Source organism: Pipistrellus hanaki (assembly GCF_964339955.1).
Source record: "Pipistrellus hanaki genome assembly, chromosome: 8".
Taxonomy (NCBI): domain Eukaryota; kingdom Metazoa; phylum Chordata; class Mammalia; order Chiroptera; family Vespertilionidae; genus Pipistrellus; species Pipistrellus hanaki.
Window position 1 is genome coordinate 62,295,224 of NC_140510.1, and position 18,516 is coordinate 62,313,739.

Here is an 18,516-nt window from a genome sequence, read left to right on the forward strand (position 1 = left end):
ATACATATTGTTTGGATCACAAAATTTCCATGTTTTCTTTAAAAAAATTTTTGGTTTTAACAAATTAATTCAAGTTTTAATACACACACACACACACACACACACACACTCACAAATGGTTCTCTCTTAAAACAGAAAAAGATACCACCTCAAAATATTTCTAGAAGTTGATGTAGGTTGCTATATTTCTATGTTTACATCTTCTTCTTTTAATATCTACTGTTTCAAGTTTCCCTTCTAATAATCACAATTCAATTTACATTAGCCTTTCTACTTTTATTTGCCTTTACAAAGATATGGATCTTCAAGAATCAATTCTATCATTTTTTTTTAAATGTATTAAATTTTGTTTTTATCAGTATTAATTCCATTTCTTCTAATCTGTTGTTACTTCTCTAGCCTCTTAAGTTGAGGGCTTAAACTATTTCATTTTAAACTTTCTTGCTATATTATAAAAAGCATTTAAAAGTTTGCCATAGCCCAGGGGTTAGATATGGCGTGTTCTTACCGTTCATTTTATTTTACTTTTATTGATTTATTTGCTGCAAAAAGCTTTATTGCTTCATTTGGTCCAATGGCGTCCTGAGTTTTGCCCCACTCATCCTGGGGAGGCTTCAGCACATCCTGGAAGAAAATATGGCCACTGTGCTGGTTTGGCAACTTTAAAGAGATGCTGAGTGCCTCCTTGCTTCTCCATCAGCTCCAGGAAGAAGGGGCCCACACCCTCGAAAGCCACACCATCATGGTGGAAACAGAAGCCCAGAGAGAGGGAGGTGTGGGAGGCCCGCAGAGGCAGGTTGGCCATGCTGTTGACTGCCATCTCCCCTTCGGGGGAATAATTCTGATGAACTTGGGAGATCATAGGTGTTCAGCAAGAGACAGATCCAGGACCACCGAGGGCACTGCCATTTTTATGTATTTTATATATTTCTTCCCAATTCAATAATTGAAAATTTTCTCTCACACATTCTTAGACATTTTATAGAGATTATATTTATGTCTCCTAAACATAAACTATTAAAATTTGTTTTGGAGTATAGTGAGGTGAGGCTCTATCTTTACTTTCTTCCAAATGATTAGAATATTCAAATACCATTTAATTAAATAACCCTATATTCCCTATTGATTTTTCTTATTATCTTTATTATGTTAGTGACTGATTTGTTTATTATTATGTTTGTGATCTATTTTATCTTTGAAAATGTAGGGAAAAAAGTGTTCTAGAGTCAAAGAACGAGGATAATACAAATAGTAGGAGAGACATATATTGCTAGAAGTAAAACTTGTTATTTATTTGACCTGTGTGTTATAAATGACTACAAAATTAAAATGCTCTTCTCTTGAACCCAGAGGGGAACAATGTCCACTTAAAGGGAGATAAATTAGCATCAAATTATTTCATGTCTTCTGTACGCTAATGAGAAGCCAACTTTAAATGGAAGAAGTGTTAGGCAGTCTACAGCCTGTTCTCAGCTGGTTATCACAGAATAATTGATATACTAATGATTTCAATTCATAGCACAGACTGTGCATTTTGCATAATTTGAACCAAATCTGAATGTAAATGGAAAACAGTCCTCTTGCCTATTTAACTCTCCTGACTTTTAACTAAAAGTCACTTAATTCTGCAAAAGAGGAAGGGGGAAATTAGCAAACATAAAGAACTTTCTATTTAAAAACATTCCTCCTTAGACTGAAATGGGAAGGATTAAGTAAATGCATCTGAAATCTCCAGAGATGTGATTTATCATCTTATTAGTTGAGAGTGAATATTTAATTGTATAACATTTATCTCCAATAGTGTCTCCTTGAAAAAAAAAATCCAAATAGGCCAAAGTGCATATTCCAAACACTCCAAAGGGAAATAAATATGCTTCACAGGGTTCATTATTTTTTAATGAAACAATATTAGTAGGAGAAAAATCAAGTCAAAATAATTGCTCCATTTGGTAATTAACTTTTGAGATTAAAAATACCCTTTTTCTGTAAAACACATTACACAGCTCTTCAATTTAATAAGATGCACTTACTGACATCACCTTTTAAACCAGAAAAAATAATTTTTTTCAAATTAAAAAAAAATAGTATCTTTTAAAAATAACCTTCAGTCATCCTTACCTGGGACATCCAATATAGTAAACCCAAATCTTGTACCTATCACCAACTCACCAGAATTGATCATTAACAAGCCTAGTTAGTTAAGCACAGATTAGGTAGGTGTTACCATCCACACACCGGCAATTACATCACAGCATGATGGCCAATTAGTTTCAACCTGGGTAGTGAACCTTATTCCTGACAACTCTGCGTTCAGCTGAAAAAACAGATGCTTCCTTATTTCCTCCCACTGCTCTTCTCTGTTATTCCGCACCAGCCAATTGGGCAAAACAGGCCCTAAAGAAGGTCTGACTGATTTAAAGACAGCAGGGGTCCTCCCTGCTGGTGCGTGCTGGTTGTGATGGAAATTTCTCATATCTACCTCTGAGTATGACACACACATCGCAAAGTGGAACCACAGCAGGACTGTCCAATTACAGAAAACAACATGTGTTCAGACACCTAAATTAGCACTTGCTTAGAAACCATGTTAGGTGGCTAATTGAACACTGCTTCTGAATCACATGGGGGCAAATGAGAGGAAGTTAACTCTCATTCACAGGCATTCAAAATGATATTTTGTATGAATAATAAAACCAACCGTCACAAGGAAGAGGAGCTGCACTGAACTGTGTCCCTATCCAAATTCCTATGTTGGAGCCCTAATTTCCAAGTGATTGTAGGTGGAGGTGGGGCCTTTGGGAGATAATTAGGGTTAGATGAGGCCATGAGGGTAGAGCCCTGCTGATGGCATTGGCGCCCTCATAAAGACACACCAGAGAGCACAATCGCTCTCCTCTCATGCTTTCACTCCCTGCTACATGAGGACACGATGAGAACTCTACAAACCAGGAAGAGAGTCCTCACCGAAAACTGACCAGGCTGTCACCTTGAACTTGGACTTGTAGCCTCTAGAACTGGGAGAAAATAAACTTCTGTTATTTAAGCCACACAATTTATGGTATTTTTGTAAGGACAGCCCAAGCTAAGGCAGGAGTCTAAAGAGATATGAAGAATAAATGTTATGTGTCATACAGGATGAGATCCTGGGACAGAAACAGTAGGGAAATTTGAATAGTGTAGTTAATAGTAATGTGTCAATATTGGCATGTTAATTATAACAAATATATCATACAGATGTTAAGATAATAATTAGGTGAGACTGGGTGCAGGTTATGGGAGTTTTCTGTATATTGCCCCAACTTTTCTGCAAATCTAAAATCACTCTAAAAAATAAAATTTATTAAAATACATATATAAAAAAAACCTATGTCTTCATTTTCCCTCCAAACGACACATCTTATCATTTCTTTATTTGCAGTGTAAAAGACTTTGTCCTTAGCTACAGTTGAGAATAAATCATAATCTATGAACAACAGCAAAGAAAATCCTCATAAGCATTGTCTTAGCTATTATTTATATGATCTGAAATTGTACTACCCTATTTCCCCGAAAATAAGACAGTGTCTTATATTAATTTTTTCTCCCAAAGTTGCGCTAGGTCTTATTTTCAGGGGATGTCTTGTCTTTCCATGCGCTAGGTCTTATTTTCAGAGGATGTCTTATTTTCGAGGAAACATGGTATGTACCTAAGGTCTCTTAGTTTATATAATATAATAAGAAGAACCTCTTGAAATTTAATATAAATCATCATTAACACTAAACAATTATATAATAGCTTCTTGAAAATACACAGAGAACACAAACAGACAAACCATATACAGGGAAAAACAACTTACATAAAAAAAATTATCCCATTTTACTAATAAAAGAATCGTAAATAACAGCAATAAAATAATCCTGTTACATATAAAATTTCTTAAAACATCAGAAATATTCAGAATGGCCAGAAAGTGAAGAAGTGGACACTTTCATATGCTGTTAACAGTATAAATTAAGAGCCATGAAAATAGTGCAAACCCTTAACCCCTGATTCCATGTCTGAGAATCTACTCCAAGGACATATTCAGGCCTAGGAGCCAAGATAATGCTCTAACAGACATCCTCACTTGTAGGTTGAATGATTTGGTAGTAAAATTAGTGAAAGAGATAATAAAGAAGGCACAACAGGCACCATTATGCAGCCATTAAAACTGAAGCTTTTGCAGAACTGTGCTTATAACAAGTTAAATGAAAGTGTAGAAGATATAACTGTGCATGAAGGTAAGGGTGTGTGATAGCAGAATTCTAATAGTAATTTTCTCTGGGTAGGAGATGATGGAAAATTTGTTTTCTTCATCATACATTTATACACTTTCAACTCTTCTATAATGGATATATTGTTCTTTCAATCAAGAGCAGAGAAATTATGTTATACATTCATTTAGCTACTACTTTATTTTCAGTTTAATTATTTATGTAGTTTAACCATTTTCTTAAAAACTTTGTTATACTAAAAATCCCCCATAAGAAAATATCTGAAGAAAAATCTGTTTTGAGATAAAGTTGTCTTTTCTGTTCTCCGTGCACCTCCTATTCACCTCAAAGTTCTTCCTAAAACCATCAAGGATGATCACTTTGTCCAGATGTCCAAGTCAAGGCTGGGTCCTCTAGACCTCTTTTCACAGGCTTGGACTCCAGAGCCAAAAAGATGACTTACACACCTCCTTTCCCTCAGAGTTCCAATTCTAGTGGGAGGGAAAAGCTCCCCGCCTCAAAATTTCTCATTCTCATCTCATAGAATCAAACTCCAGGGCATCATAGTTTCGGTTAAGTACTGCTCTCACCTTAAATCCTGTTCAACTGTAAGCCCTCCTGGGAAGCAGACAAATTAAGTAACTTTTTTATAAGACACACAACTTTCCTTTATGGGAGCCTGCAAAGACAGGAGGGAATAAATGTATCTACAGACAGACATCTGAGAAATGTTGTAAAGAATTTCCCCCTCCTTCACAAAATCTGCTCAGGACAGTCTTGGAATGTTTCAAACTGAACTCTTTAACAGGCTCCAAAAACATGTTTCCATTAAATAAAACAGAGGGTACCAATTATATTAAATATATATGAAAAATGCAATAGTCCCAGTACATACAAAGAAAAAATATAAATGCATGCACACACATTCATACACACACATATATGCACACCAAACAACTTGGTGGTATCATATTATACCTACTAAAAAAAGTTTGTGTGTGTGTGTTTTTGTTCATTTGTTTGTTTGTTTGTTTGTTTTAGAGAAAGAGAGAGAGAAACATTGATGTGAGAGTGAAACATCAATCAGCTGCCTTCTAGATGCCCCTACTGGGAACAGAACCCACAACCCCAGGCATGTGCTCTGACCAGGAATTGAACCCATGACCTCTCAGTACATGGGATGATGCCCAACCACACCAGCCAGGGCAATTCAACTTTGATAGTATGGTAGACTGAATATGACCCTTTTAGCTGCCCCACTGCCAAAAATAAGAAAGATATCCATGTCCTTATATCTGGAACTGATGAATGGTACCTTATATGGCAAGGATTCTCTGAGTATAGTTAAGAATCTTGAGTTGGGTAGTTATGCTGGACTACCAGGGTGAGTCCTAAATGCAATAACAAATGTCTTTATAACAGGCAGAGGAAGATTTGACAGAGATAGGAGACAGGAGAGCAATGTAACCTTGGAGGCTGAATGGCCTTCTCTTCTACCATTCCTGTTTCATACCACCACAGACCTGCTCTGGACCATGTAAAACAAACTCCAGCACTGGTACCAGTTCCTATGCACACAGTTCTCTCGGTTTTCAAACTTGAGAAAACCTCCACTCTTCATCCCTCCTTTTGCCCACAGTCTACAGGCCTCTTCAGTTTCATGTCCTTCCCTTCCCCATGGTCATCACTGGGACAGTCATCTCAAACAGCAGCCACAACTAGAATTGGCCAAGAAGCTCATGAAGCATCAGGCCTCTCCCTTGCCAGGGAGAGGAGCTGTGGGAGGGGAGCAAACAACATGTTCACAGGGTCACATGTTTTATAAAATTTGTGAAAGTGAGGTATCTTAACCACAATCAGCTAAAACTGCTATCTCTTTCCACTCCAACTTCCTCCCGATCACACTTCCCCCCAGGTCAGGTGGCCCTGGGGTGGCCACAGATGTGTTTTGGATTCAACTAGAGGGAAGCCAAATTGAAGACACATAAAGCTCGAGTTCAGTGGGGCTTATTTATGTGGTTCACAGTCATCTCCTTGCAAGGTTAGGTCACTGTTAGTCACTGCTGAACAGAAACAGCTTCCAGAAATAATCTTAATACCTTCTGTGCATTCTAGGCTACAATTCTAATGGCGGCACAGCAGTAGAAATCCATCGCTCTCTCGGGTGACCAGCCATCATGCTAAAGTCAGAACCCATAGTCTGGAAAATTCTTCCAATCACCAAGTAGGCAAAACTGTAAATGGAGGATTCAGTTCCCATTACTACATAGTTCCAACAGAAATTCAGCAGAAGTTCTCTGTTGGGGATAATGTAGTGCATGAAATTCTAAATGCACCATCACCTTTCATTCCTTTTTTGAGAATCACAGAAAATAAACTTTATTAGAATCTCTGTGTTTGTACCTATCAAACAAAAATAATTTTAAATTATATCAAAAGTTGTAATAAATTCTTGGATATCGATAACCCAGTTAATGAAGAGTGAATCATAAGAATATTAATATTAATATTTCTTGTTGACACAGCACAAAGCATTGATGTCCATGAAAAAAACATAAATCTCGAACCATGCCAATAAAGATCACTGACAAGCCTGGCTGATGTTGCTCAATGGTTAGCACTGACCCATGAACCAGGAGGTCACGGTTCAATTCCTGGTAAGGGCACAACCCTGGTTTATGGACTCGATCCTCAGTAGGAGGCAGCCAATCAATGGTTCTCTCTCATCATTAATGTTTCTATCTCTTCCTATCTCTGAAATCAATAAAAAACAAAAGCATATTTTAAAAAAATAGCAGATGACATTCAAATCAATTCAAAGAACACTCAAGAAACTTGAAAAGAAAGCTGAACAAGAAAACTTGAAAAGTCCTGAGATTTTACAACTTGTATGTAAAAATATCTTGATAGAAGTTTCCCCAAATCTGTCAAGAATTCTAAAAATTTAGATGAGTTGAGAAAACTTTTCTAAATTCTCAATAATAATAAAAACTGACTTTGATGCTCCATACTACTCCCTCTACAGAAACACTATTGCCAAATTAATATCATATGATGAAAAGATCACAGTATGCAAGCAAAACCTGTGGGAGTTAACATAATATTACTTTTATGGTTTCTGTAATGTTTATAGTATTTGTCAGCTCTTAAAAATTTGTCAATTGTGGTGCTTGCTTTTCTCACTTAACATTTTTACTTTTTTTGTTTCTAATTTTGTATTTCCTTCTTAAGGAGGACCCATAAAATTGAATAAGCCTGTAAAACTAAGATCTGCAACAGAACACTCACCTTCCTCAATTCTTCGCCTTTGGCTATGAACTTCCAAGCCCAGATTAACCTCATATAGTAAAGGTAGAAGGAAAGATAGAATCAGGGAGTCATCCTTCAGGATTCACCATGAAATAACCAATTCAGACAAGGGCGATGATCGATATTCCCAAACGTTAAGGAGGAGGGTTACTGACACAATTCCCTAGCATGGTCACCAAGTGGCTGTCTTACTCTGGATAACCTTCATGGCTCTGAGCTTCAGTTTTCAGACAGGACAACCTTAAACTCGTAGGGAAACTGCAGAGGTTCATAATTTGGGCTAGTATTAGGGGCTAGAAAGTAACATGTGGCATCAGATCCCCCTTCTTTCCATCAACAGAAGGTGGCTGGGGATAGAGGTGAGCGGGGACACGGCCACACCTGGGAGGAGGCAGCACGCACACTGCCCTCCTGTGCCACTCATGAGCAGAGGCACTACGTCAGACACAGTCCCCTCCTAGGGTCCTAGGACAAGCAGGGGAATGAAAAGACCATGTGAGGCAGTGCAATCTCTGAAACAAAGCACACACAAGTACTGTGAAAAGCAAAAGCACCCCCGAAGGACTGAGTGCGGGTACTTCAACATGCTGGTCAAGTCCACACCCCTCACAATGCCTAATGGCTGGCTGTTTGGAGAGGCTTCCCGCCATAAAACTAGGGGACATTACTAATTCTATGGCTTTCATAAAATCCAGAGGTCCACCAAATGTTTGCTTGGCAGATTGTTTTTTTTCCTCCCCAAGGGCAGTTCATTAAGTCCAACAATAAAGCAGGCTTTGTCCTGAAGATTTACAGTGTTTTCCCAATGAAAATTATAATTGCCAACCACCAGGAGAAGAACAATGCAGAGCAAAGAGCTCTGGTTTCTCCCACTTTTCCAAGATCCATCTCAAAGAAGCACTTGCTTCTCAGGTTTCCTGGACCAGTGTTTAGCTCAGTCTTTATTTGGGATGTATGCATAAGTAGATGTGCTATCCGAAGTTTATCATTCAAAGTAGTCAAATCTTAAAAACCAAAAGATTTATTCTTTCAAACCTTAAAGATAAGAAATCTCATTTAATTTCCAGGTTCCTCCACCCAGAATAGGCATATTATATAAAAATACAACTGTGCATTGTCCAAGTAAGAAAGGGACACTAAAAAAATAAAAATAAAATGTGTGGTGAGAGTCTTCAGAAATAGCTGAATGAGCATATTAAAGGCACTGCTATTCAAAGGGTTCATTATAGAATAAAAGTTCCAGCACCACAGGGAGTGATTTTCGTATGAACGTTGGGTGTTGCTGTCACAGACAAGTCTCTGGTCTACACAGAGAAGCAAATCACATCAAGCGAGTAAGGGAGCTATGAGTGACAAGGTGGAGAGAGGGTTGTTCAGATAAGGGGCAGACATTACAGGACCCATTTTTTCAAAGAAAACTTTGAAGATTTTGTAAAGCTTTCTTCCAGGAACTGTCACAAAATAACAATACAGTTGCAAATGAGTGGTGCTCAGTGGCCATGCACTGCCTTTTTACAGGCCAGCTGGCTAGCGTGGAAATTAGTATTAAAGAAGGACTCAGGGTTACTGGGCTCACATACATCCCAAGGAGAATATTCTCAAATGAAGGAGGACACTCCACATAGGCATACAAACAAAAAGCAAATGAAAAACAACTCTACTCTCTGAAAGGAACAGCAGAGAGAAAAAAAATCCTACTCACTTCTTTCTGAAGCTTCCTAAATATGCCCATTCTCCAAACAGTGCCCAGGTCCCCAGAGTAAAAGTCAACAAACCAACCATGGGTTTCCAGCTGCATTACCAGATGAAGAGAAATGAAGCTGGTGGAAGAAGTGGAAAAATAGGACAATTCACGCTCCCCCCCCCCTTTTTTTTTTTTACATGGAAAGCAGAGAAAGGGACTCAAGTGGAAAAGCCCAGTAGCCCAGGCAGAAGCAGGGGACCAGCCGTCAGGAGGCCTGGATCCTAACTAGTCCTGGAGTCTACCAAGACTCCTTTGATGGGTCCCTTAACTTCCTGAATGTCCTTGACCTTATCAGTAAAGCATTCAGAGACTTGAGTGGTTCTCAAACTGTGCTCCTTAGAACCCTGCGGTTCTCTGGAGGTGCTTTTGAGGCAGCCACAGTGACACAGGGGTAAGGCAAAAAGGAATGGGCTCTCTTGCTTCCTCTCAACCCCAAAGAGTGAAAAGTTGATCCATTTTATATGTCAAGTTTGTGAGTAAAGACTTCTGTTTAAAGAGTATCAAGGTAAGAAACATTTAAACTTGGGGTGATTTTTTTTTGTGTGTGAGTTTGAGCCAAACAGTGGACAATTATCAGAAACAAAATCTCAAGGGACTGAGATAATGCTCCAGAAAATGGCAGTTTTGCATCTTATTTTATATAATACAATTTAAAAAGAAGATACAAATGGTTATAAGAAATCCATTGGTGATAGATTAGGGAGGTGGGAGAAAGCAATACAGGGAAACATCTGTTATTGGACAAAAAGTAAAATGACAGACACATACACCTTTTACATAGGTGGTTATGGGGATCCTAAATAGTCAACAATTAACGTGATAACAGTGACAATGAGAGGATTTAATGTCTTCACTCTGGTGCACTGGTTGTGCCCTGAGAGGTCTGGAGAAAGAGGAGTTACCCTAACATTGTGAAGAAATATTATGGTAGATGCAAAAGACAATAGACAGAAGAAAAAAAAAAAGACAATAGAAGGTTGGTTAAGGTACTTAACTTTTGTCAGGGAAGATTCTAGCCTAGGACATGAGTACCTGCTATAAACCGCTTCTAGTTAAAAAGTTTAAATTTCAGAGCATCCTTTGTGGTTACTATAAGTCTCTGAGTTTGCAAGGTTGCCATGCAGGCCTTCTCTGAGCTAGTTAGCATGTAGCTGCTTTTGGTCCACAAGAGTTTATTACCAAGACAATTTACAACTAAAATGGTATAAAAGCATTGAACCAACATATCTTATTGTTGTTTTTCAATCTTATAGTTATATGGTTTCTATGTGCCTCTTTGGATTACTGTTGTTAGAGTTACTGGATTGAAAGACTGGTTAATGTCAACCCTCAAATCTGTATATAAGGTTCAATTATCTATTTATGTATAAGAGGCTAATATGCAAAGTGTCCCCTCAGGAGTTTGACCATGAGACCGGAAGTTCAACCATGAGACCGGAAGTTGGATCACTCACTATGACATGCACTGACCACAAGGGGGTAGCACGAAATGAAGGAAGACCCCAGTGGGCAGCGGACAGCAGGCAGCTAGGGAAAGAAGGCCCCAGCCAGCAGCCAGAAGGAAGGCCCCAGCTGGCAGTTGGAAGGCCCCAATTGGCCCTGTTCGCCAGCCAGGCCTACGGACCCTATCCATGCAGGAATTTTGTGCACCAGGCCTCTAGTTCCTACATAAAAAGTGAGGAAATCAAAACTCAGATAATTCCAAGTATACCAAAATCACATAGCTCAGTATTCAAACTTAGGAATGCTTGATACTGATTCAATTCTTATAGTTAAAGAATAAACTTCACTGAGCAATTAGTTACTTTATTATTCTAATTCCTTTCCCATGGAACATGAGGTTCTTCATTTGTATTTTCTAGGAGTAAATAAATACTTACCCTGGAGAGATTAAGTGAATAGCCACAAGTTCTGCCCAACAAGCAAATTTGTTGGGTACAGGAAAGCCCAAAACGGTGACAAAGCCTCCAGGGCAATAATGGTTGTTAAGAACTTTCAAAGCAAACAAAACTCCTAAAAGAGAAGAAAGAGCATACAAATATGAGCAATCCAAATGCAGAGATGATCAGCATTTACAAAGAAAACTAGCTGAAAGTGAAAAATGATTATTCCACTACATCAACTTTTTGCTTTGAAACATACTTCAACTCCTTACAAATCAACCCAGTGCTCAGTAGATAGACAGTGTACAAAGTAATAATTCTTGTGATGTTTCTTAACACAGAAGTTAATACTGACTTTTCTGCATGCTACTAAATACATAACACATAAAATGAAGATAAAACACCAGCAGTGGCACTAAATGCCACTGAAATGTACACTTCAAAATCATTAATTTTATGCCATGTAAATTTTAACTCAATAGGAAAAAGTATGTTAAGTCACAAATATTTTTCTAATCTCAATGGAAAGAGGTTGAAGGACATATTTTCTTTCTTCTCCCACAATTAGATGCAAGAGGGTGCATCTTGGAGGGAGGGGGAGCAACAGCAGGGGAAGTACAGGGAAGGGTTAATTTCCTTCTGTTTCAGGATCATTTCCTTCCTTCCCTTCACTTTCTCATTTTCAGAACACCTAATTTACGCCCTGATGGCAATTTCAGTCCTATGACATATATATATAAAAACAAAAAACAGCAAAGGTTAAAGGGAGAGGAAATGCAACACATGGATAAAGCCATGCAGCATGGGTTCAAACCTCAGCTTCCTAGCTACTAGGTGTGTAACCTCAAGCAAGTTTCTTTACTTCTCTGAGTCTTAGCTTCCCCATCTACGAAACCAAGACAATGCCAGCTCCCTATGAACCTGTTATACGAATATTAAATAGTGAGTTATATTTAATATTGTTATTAAATATATGTTAATATATTTGTTAACATTAACATATATTAATATATGTTAATATTAACATATAGTAGCATGGCATGCTCACCATGTTAATACCTAAAACATAGTGAGCATGCCATACTAAGCATGATGCATTTATTTTAATGAAGTTATTAAGAGGCATACTCATCTTTTTACAGAACTCCCCATCACAAATACACCTGTGGGTCTCTCCCTGGTCCCACCATCATGGAGCCAGTGCAGATTTCCAGTACTGTGTCTCCTACAAAACTGCCTTTGAGCACACTGTAGTCCAAACTGTCCACGAGTAAATGATGCAGAGCCAAACCTATGTCCCTCCTGTGGTCCAATCAGCCCCCTCTCCAAAGTGCACCCTCTGGCAGCCCTTACCCACTCCAAATTTGATTCCTTCATCAACTATGGCCCCATGCTTCATAAAAGACAGCAGCCCACCTCCCTTACTGCCTCTATGCATGCTCCCCTAGAAACTTATCAGCCTTACCTGAGAAACCTACAGCACAACTCCTTTTGAAGCCGGGCTCACCCATACACTCTGCAAGAGCAAATTCCAAGAAGAGGTACACCACGCCAGTGAGTAGGGAGAACGTGGTGATAACATAGGCAAACCATCGGCTTCCTAGTCTTCTTTCCAGATGTATTCCTTTCCATAGCATGGACACCATATTGAAATACAGATGCCAGTCGTCCGCGTGGTGAAAGGGGGAGAGCAGCAAGCGCTGCCAGTCTTTCTCTAGGTAACACTTCTCCACGCTGAGGCAGGAGCTATACAGTGGCTTCAGAGGACTCAGGAAGAACCAGATGTTGACAGCCAAAGTAGCCAGGGTGACAGGTGGAATATTATTGATGCCGACATGAAAGATTTGAGAAAGGAGCAGCATAAGCCCAGCATTCAGTCCTCTTGGTCTCCGCTGCATGGTTAGATGCCAACCCAGTGAGAGGAATATGTAGGATCCAGGGAGGTGTACAGGCAGCTGAACCTGTAACAAAAAATAAAATGCACATGAACATCCATCAATGAAGAATAAATGCAATACATGCTACTCACTTAAAGATGAGCTTCCATTGCGTCCCCCATCTCTCATCTACCAGTAGCATTCATTTCAGTGTCTTCCAGAGTAACATCTAGACATTGGATGATGTACTTCCTACATATCACATTTTAAAATAGAGGCTTTTATCCCAAATCCCAATGGGATAAAAACATACCAGTTAATAGGTGGGTATGCTTTCTCTGATAAATATGCTGTGAAAATATGACTTCGCTTCCTTTTGAGCAAACTTGTAACCTAGTTAAAAAAGAACCTACAAAGATAGTACATAAATATTTAATAATGGTTTCTACTCACAATGCTGGTAAGGATTCTTCACCCCCTTCATGTTCTCAAAGAAATATTCAATTTTGATATTTTACATAGAGTCTGCTCCAACATGTTTAAACATCCACAAGCCAGTTTTAAAACTCCCGGGATACTTTATTTTCACAGAAACTTCAGCTTTTAAAAGTTACCTATTAGGAGCTAAATTCTGGTTTGCAACACTGTTTGTTTTTAAGGAGCTCACAATTCTACTAAGAAGTGAGTGAATTGACAAGTGCCACACAATGTTCTAAACACAGTGACAGAGAGAACTGAGGCACACACTTCAGCCCGAGGCAGTGATGCGCCTCTGGTCTCCAGTGTGGGCAGGAATTAGTGACACAGAGGAGTGCCAGGGTCCATCAGTCTGCTTCTGCACTGCGATCCTGGCTGACCTTGTGACTGGCTTCAGCTGACAGGATGCAGAGGAATTGAGGCCTCAAGATGATCTGCAGGCTTCTGCTCTCTCTTGAAATCCTCCCACACACGTGGACAAGTCCAAGATGGCCAGCAACCCTGGTGGCCACAGCCACCAACCAGCTAATGCCCAGAAGCAAGGCTATCTAGGTGACCAGCAGCTTCCCACAAAATGGGTGAGTCCAGCTGAGCCCAGACTAACGTGCTGACCCATAGAACGGTGAGCCACATAAACAATATACTTTACTTCACGGAGTTTTGGAGGGGTTAGTTAACACAGCAATTACTGACCAAGACGGAAGGCAATTGTTTTGGTGAGGGACTGATTTATGCTCATGAGAAGAAGCTTGGGAAGAAAGAGACACAGACTAATGATGCAAGAGATAAACAAACAAACACCAAGTCCTTAAAGGGAAGAGCCTTGTTCGTTATGACATTTATGTCATCAATAAATGCAGATATGTGTCAGTAGGCAGATTAGGAGACAGGACTCCGAAAAAGTGCTCAATGGAGGGAAGGGGGGTCTGTTATCCCTGTGGAGCCTTCTTGGCTTCCACCCAAATAGGAAAGGCACTCTGATGCACTAAAGATTCATTCAGAGGGCATGTTGGAACATACACAGACTTTGGAGCAAAAAATGGCAGGATTCTCCTATGTACTAACCCTGTGACCTAGGGCAAAGAACTTAACCCTCTCTACTTCCATTTCTTCACTTTCAGTTAGGAATAACACCTCTTTCCCAGGATGACTGTAACATGTCTAGAGCAAAGTAGGTGCTGAATAAATGGTAGCTACTTTTTCATATGAAAAGGTAACCTCACTTAGGTGAAAAATCCTTTGCAAATGGAAGCATCCTGATAGGGTTCAAATGTACTCCCCATCTTGTCAACATCACCCCCAAAAGAAATGCCCAAGAAAAAAACTATGTGCCTATGTGTGTGCATATCCTCATTATTAGCACAACCCAAGTTTCTTTATTGCATGGGCTTATTATTACCGATCTGTAGCACTCTCATGAACTATTGAATTTAATAAAATTTCAACTGAAAAGTTCCCAAATAATTTTGGAGAAATGACCTCTATTTTTCACATTGGCCTTCAGGATGATTTTCTTCTTCAACTACTGTGACTTTCTCACAATTCTCCCAAATGATTACCTGTAATCCAAGCAATGAAAAAACATGGCCTTGATCATCAAGTAACAAACAAACCCTTCAGAATCAGTACATGCAGTGTACTATGGAGGCCAGGCCGTGAACAGCAGAAATAAAAACTAATTAAGTCTTTGCTTAAGAGAAAGTTCTCCCTTGATTGGAATTGTTAGTGATGAAAAGTATAAAGAAAAGGATAAAATGTTTCCAATCATTTTTCACAAGGTACACCCAGGCTCACATTACATTCGCTTTACTTCTGCCCAAATCCAAAGGTCCCTTTCTGTCTGCCTCCCTCCTCACCTCTCAGCTCTACTGCTGAAGGCTCCTGCTTCCCAGGACACTGTGCTTTCCCCACCTTCACCCTCCTCTGATTTTCACTTCCCGCCTATCCTTACTCTTTTCACACACTCATGAAATTCCACTCTCATGGTTTCTATCATTCTTTCCATTAGAATGATTCCCACATTTATATTTTTCAGCCTTGATTTCTCAGTAGGTTCCAGGGACATAATCTTATAGGAAGTATATAGTCTGCCTGATCTCTTCCATTTCTGGAAACTAAACTGACCCTCTTCACACAGAATGACTACTCAGCATTCCTTCCATCACTCATTTATTTAATAAATGTCGGGTGCTGAATGCATGCCAGTCACTGGAGGCTCAGCAAAGAACAAAACACAACCTTAGCCCCTAAATGGCCCATCTCTACTCGAAGGAAACAAAAATTCTGGCTGTAGAAAATCAGAAGATGAATAAAATAATGTGGTTCATATTCGCAATAAATATGTTCGTACTACAAGGCAGATATAACCACAGTCAATGTGAGAAGGGGACAATATGTTGGACCCCGCTTTCATAAAGGCCACTAGAGTATCAGTGTAGGTAGAACCTAATTCTGAGTTTTAAGTAGCAAAGATTAATTGGCACCATTTCATACCAGCTCTCTTAGTAGGTTATTAAGTCAACCACCCAATGTGAAGGATACAGCTGGTGACGAGGTAACAGAAAACCCAACTGGTGCAGACCAAATCTGTAACTTGACCTTGTGGGCTAGGAACACCAAAGACAAAGACAACAGATTAAAGTAAGCGAGTGTTGACAATTAAGTGAATATTGCTTTGTCTCCCCCCTCCCCCCCATCAAATACACAGAGATTTTTACAGTGCTGAGTTATAAGAGAAACCACAGAGGCATGCTCAGTTATAGCAATTTATCTATGAGCTGGAAACTGGTATAATTGTGTTCAGTTTGGGAAGTGATTTTTTTTATTCTAATTTGTATCCAGACCATAAACTAGTCACTGCATCTCAAGGAAAAAAGCAGGCTAGTCTCTGTACATCCCACCTCAGAAACACATCCCCTCCCAAACACTAAACATGCCCAAAACAACAGGAAGTCATCCCTTCCAAGTCTGTCCTTCCATCCATGCTCACCATCTCAGGACAAGGAACCCCCAGGCAACCAGTTCAAGACAGTGATGTAGAAAACACCCTTTATACACATCCTTGGCCCTCATCACCTCACTATCTCAAACACCCATCCATATAAGGCTCATTTAATTCTTCTGGTTTGTTACCTATCTAGGTGCTTCTAACTCGAGGGTCACTACTGTAGTCTGAGCCTGCATTATAACCAATTCCCTAGCAGGATTCCTTGCTTCTCCTTTTATACCTACCAACCATAACCATATTCTACTGCTGCTCAGAGAAATATGCATAAAGCTAGAGTTGGATTCCCCTGCAGTAAGCTTTCAGTAGCATATTACAGTTGGAATGAAGACCAAACTCTTCACCATAACTAAACACTTGTGCTTACTAGTGCTCTGCCCACTTCTCTGGTCTCATCTCACACTGGTCTCTGCCTCCATCACCATGCTCCAGCCACATGGGGGCTCCCACACCAGGAGGTCCAGGATTACAGCATAAATAGCCAAGGGCAGAACTGTCTTATCCATTTGGATGACCACTGAATACCCACAGCCTAGCCCAGTGACTGGCATACAGTCAGTGCTTAGTAAGTATTTGACCAATGACTCAAGATTAGTATTTTTTTTTTTATTACATCTTCATTATACAATAAGTGAACTGAAAAGTTCTGAATACCTATGAGATGTTTATCTCTAAGATTTTTTTCTGCAATTGTAGCAACCTTCCCCAGAACATTATACATATTGTTCCACTTACCATTTTTAGTTCCAGAACAGTGTTTACAATATTTATCTCAACTTTACAGAAATTAACCTCTGATCCATTTAAAATGTATTAATAGGCTATTTTGTTAGTACTAGTTGATTTTTAAAAATGGCATTTTAATTATATAGTAATACACACCAAAGTTGTGACAGATAGAAAATGAAAGGCTTCTTGAAATATTGATAGGAAAATTATCCATATTTACTTTTAATGAAAAATTAAAAATTTAACAGGTATGTAATAAGAAAAACTAAATGACTGGAACAAACAAAAGAAACTGAATTCATAACTTGGGAAACCAATGTGTCTCAAGGGGGAGAGAAAGGAGTTCTATAAAAAAAAAGAAAGAAACTAATTGTGGTGATTTTCAACTCTACTTACAAAGTGGGACATATTTTATCATTATCATTTAATAGGGAGGTATATATCTCAACTTTCAGATTAAATGTTTAAGAACAATTTAGAGCATTAACTTGCAAGAATATATAACCGTTATAAATTATATATCCAATTTGGCATCAGATAGTAACCAAATTAGTTTCACAAGAAAGAAAGAAATTATAGTCTTAATGGAAATAATAAAATGCTATTCTGAAAGCCTTCCATATCACTAGAAGTGCAACAACTCTGACAGTTATTCACTGATTTTTTTTTAATTGTGTGTTTTTCTTTAAGACTCAAGAAAAGGCCAATCACTACATATGTGAAATTGATTGATGCTATTGCCATTACTACTATTTTCATGCATGTGGTAAATTTCAGTTAATAATAGTTCCATATATTTTAAATCTATTACCTAAAAAGTCATTGGGGACAAAGTAGGTTTGTTCAACTCATTTAGCCTGGTTCAACTCAAAGTATTTATTAAAGGCCTACTATCTCTCAGGCTCTGTACTTTGCTAATGCCTGGTTTTCTAGATGCTTAAGCTTTCTTAAAAAAAAAAAAAATTGAGATATATAAATCACATACTATGGAATTAAATCATACTACAATTCAGAATTTTTCGGTATATTCACAAGTTTGTAAAACTAACGCCATATCTATTCCAGACCATTCTCATTACCCCCAAATGAAACCCTGTTCCCATTAGCAGTGACTCCCCACTCTCCCCTCTACCCCAGTTCCTGGCAATCGCTAATCTACTTTCTGTCTCTATGAATTTGCCTATTCTAAACATTTCATATAAACTGAATCATACAACATGTGGTCTTTTGTGTCTGGCTGCTTTCATTTGGCATGTTTTC

General features: G+C 38.8%; 1 protein-coding gene across 2 annotated transcripts in view; it reads right to left on the bottom strand.

The window, feature by feature from the left end:
* RHBDD1 (rhomboid domain containing 1) overlaps positions 1 to 18,516 on the bottom strand; it is a 119,273-nt gene that overhangs the window by 59,244 nt on the left and 41,513 nt on the right. For both annotated transcript variants that reach the window (XM_084892915.1, XM_084892914.1), the window contains exons 4-5: positions 12,635 to 13,130; positions 11,167 to 11,299 (exon numbers count right to left, since the gene is read on the bottom strand). In XM_084892915.1, coding sequence (XP_084749041.1) covers positions 11,167 to 11,299; positions 12,635 to 13,067 — 566 coding nt within the window. In that variant the 5' untranslated portion in view covers positions 13,068 to 13,130. The remainder of the gene's footprint in view (positions 1 to 11,166; positions 11,300 to 12,634; positions 13,131 to 18,516) is intronic.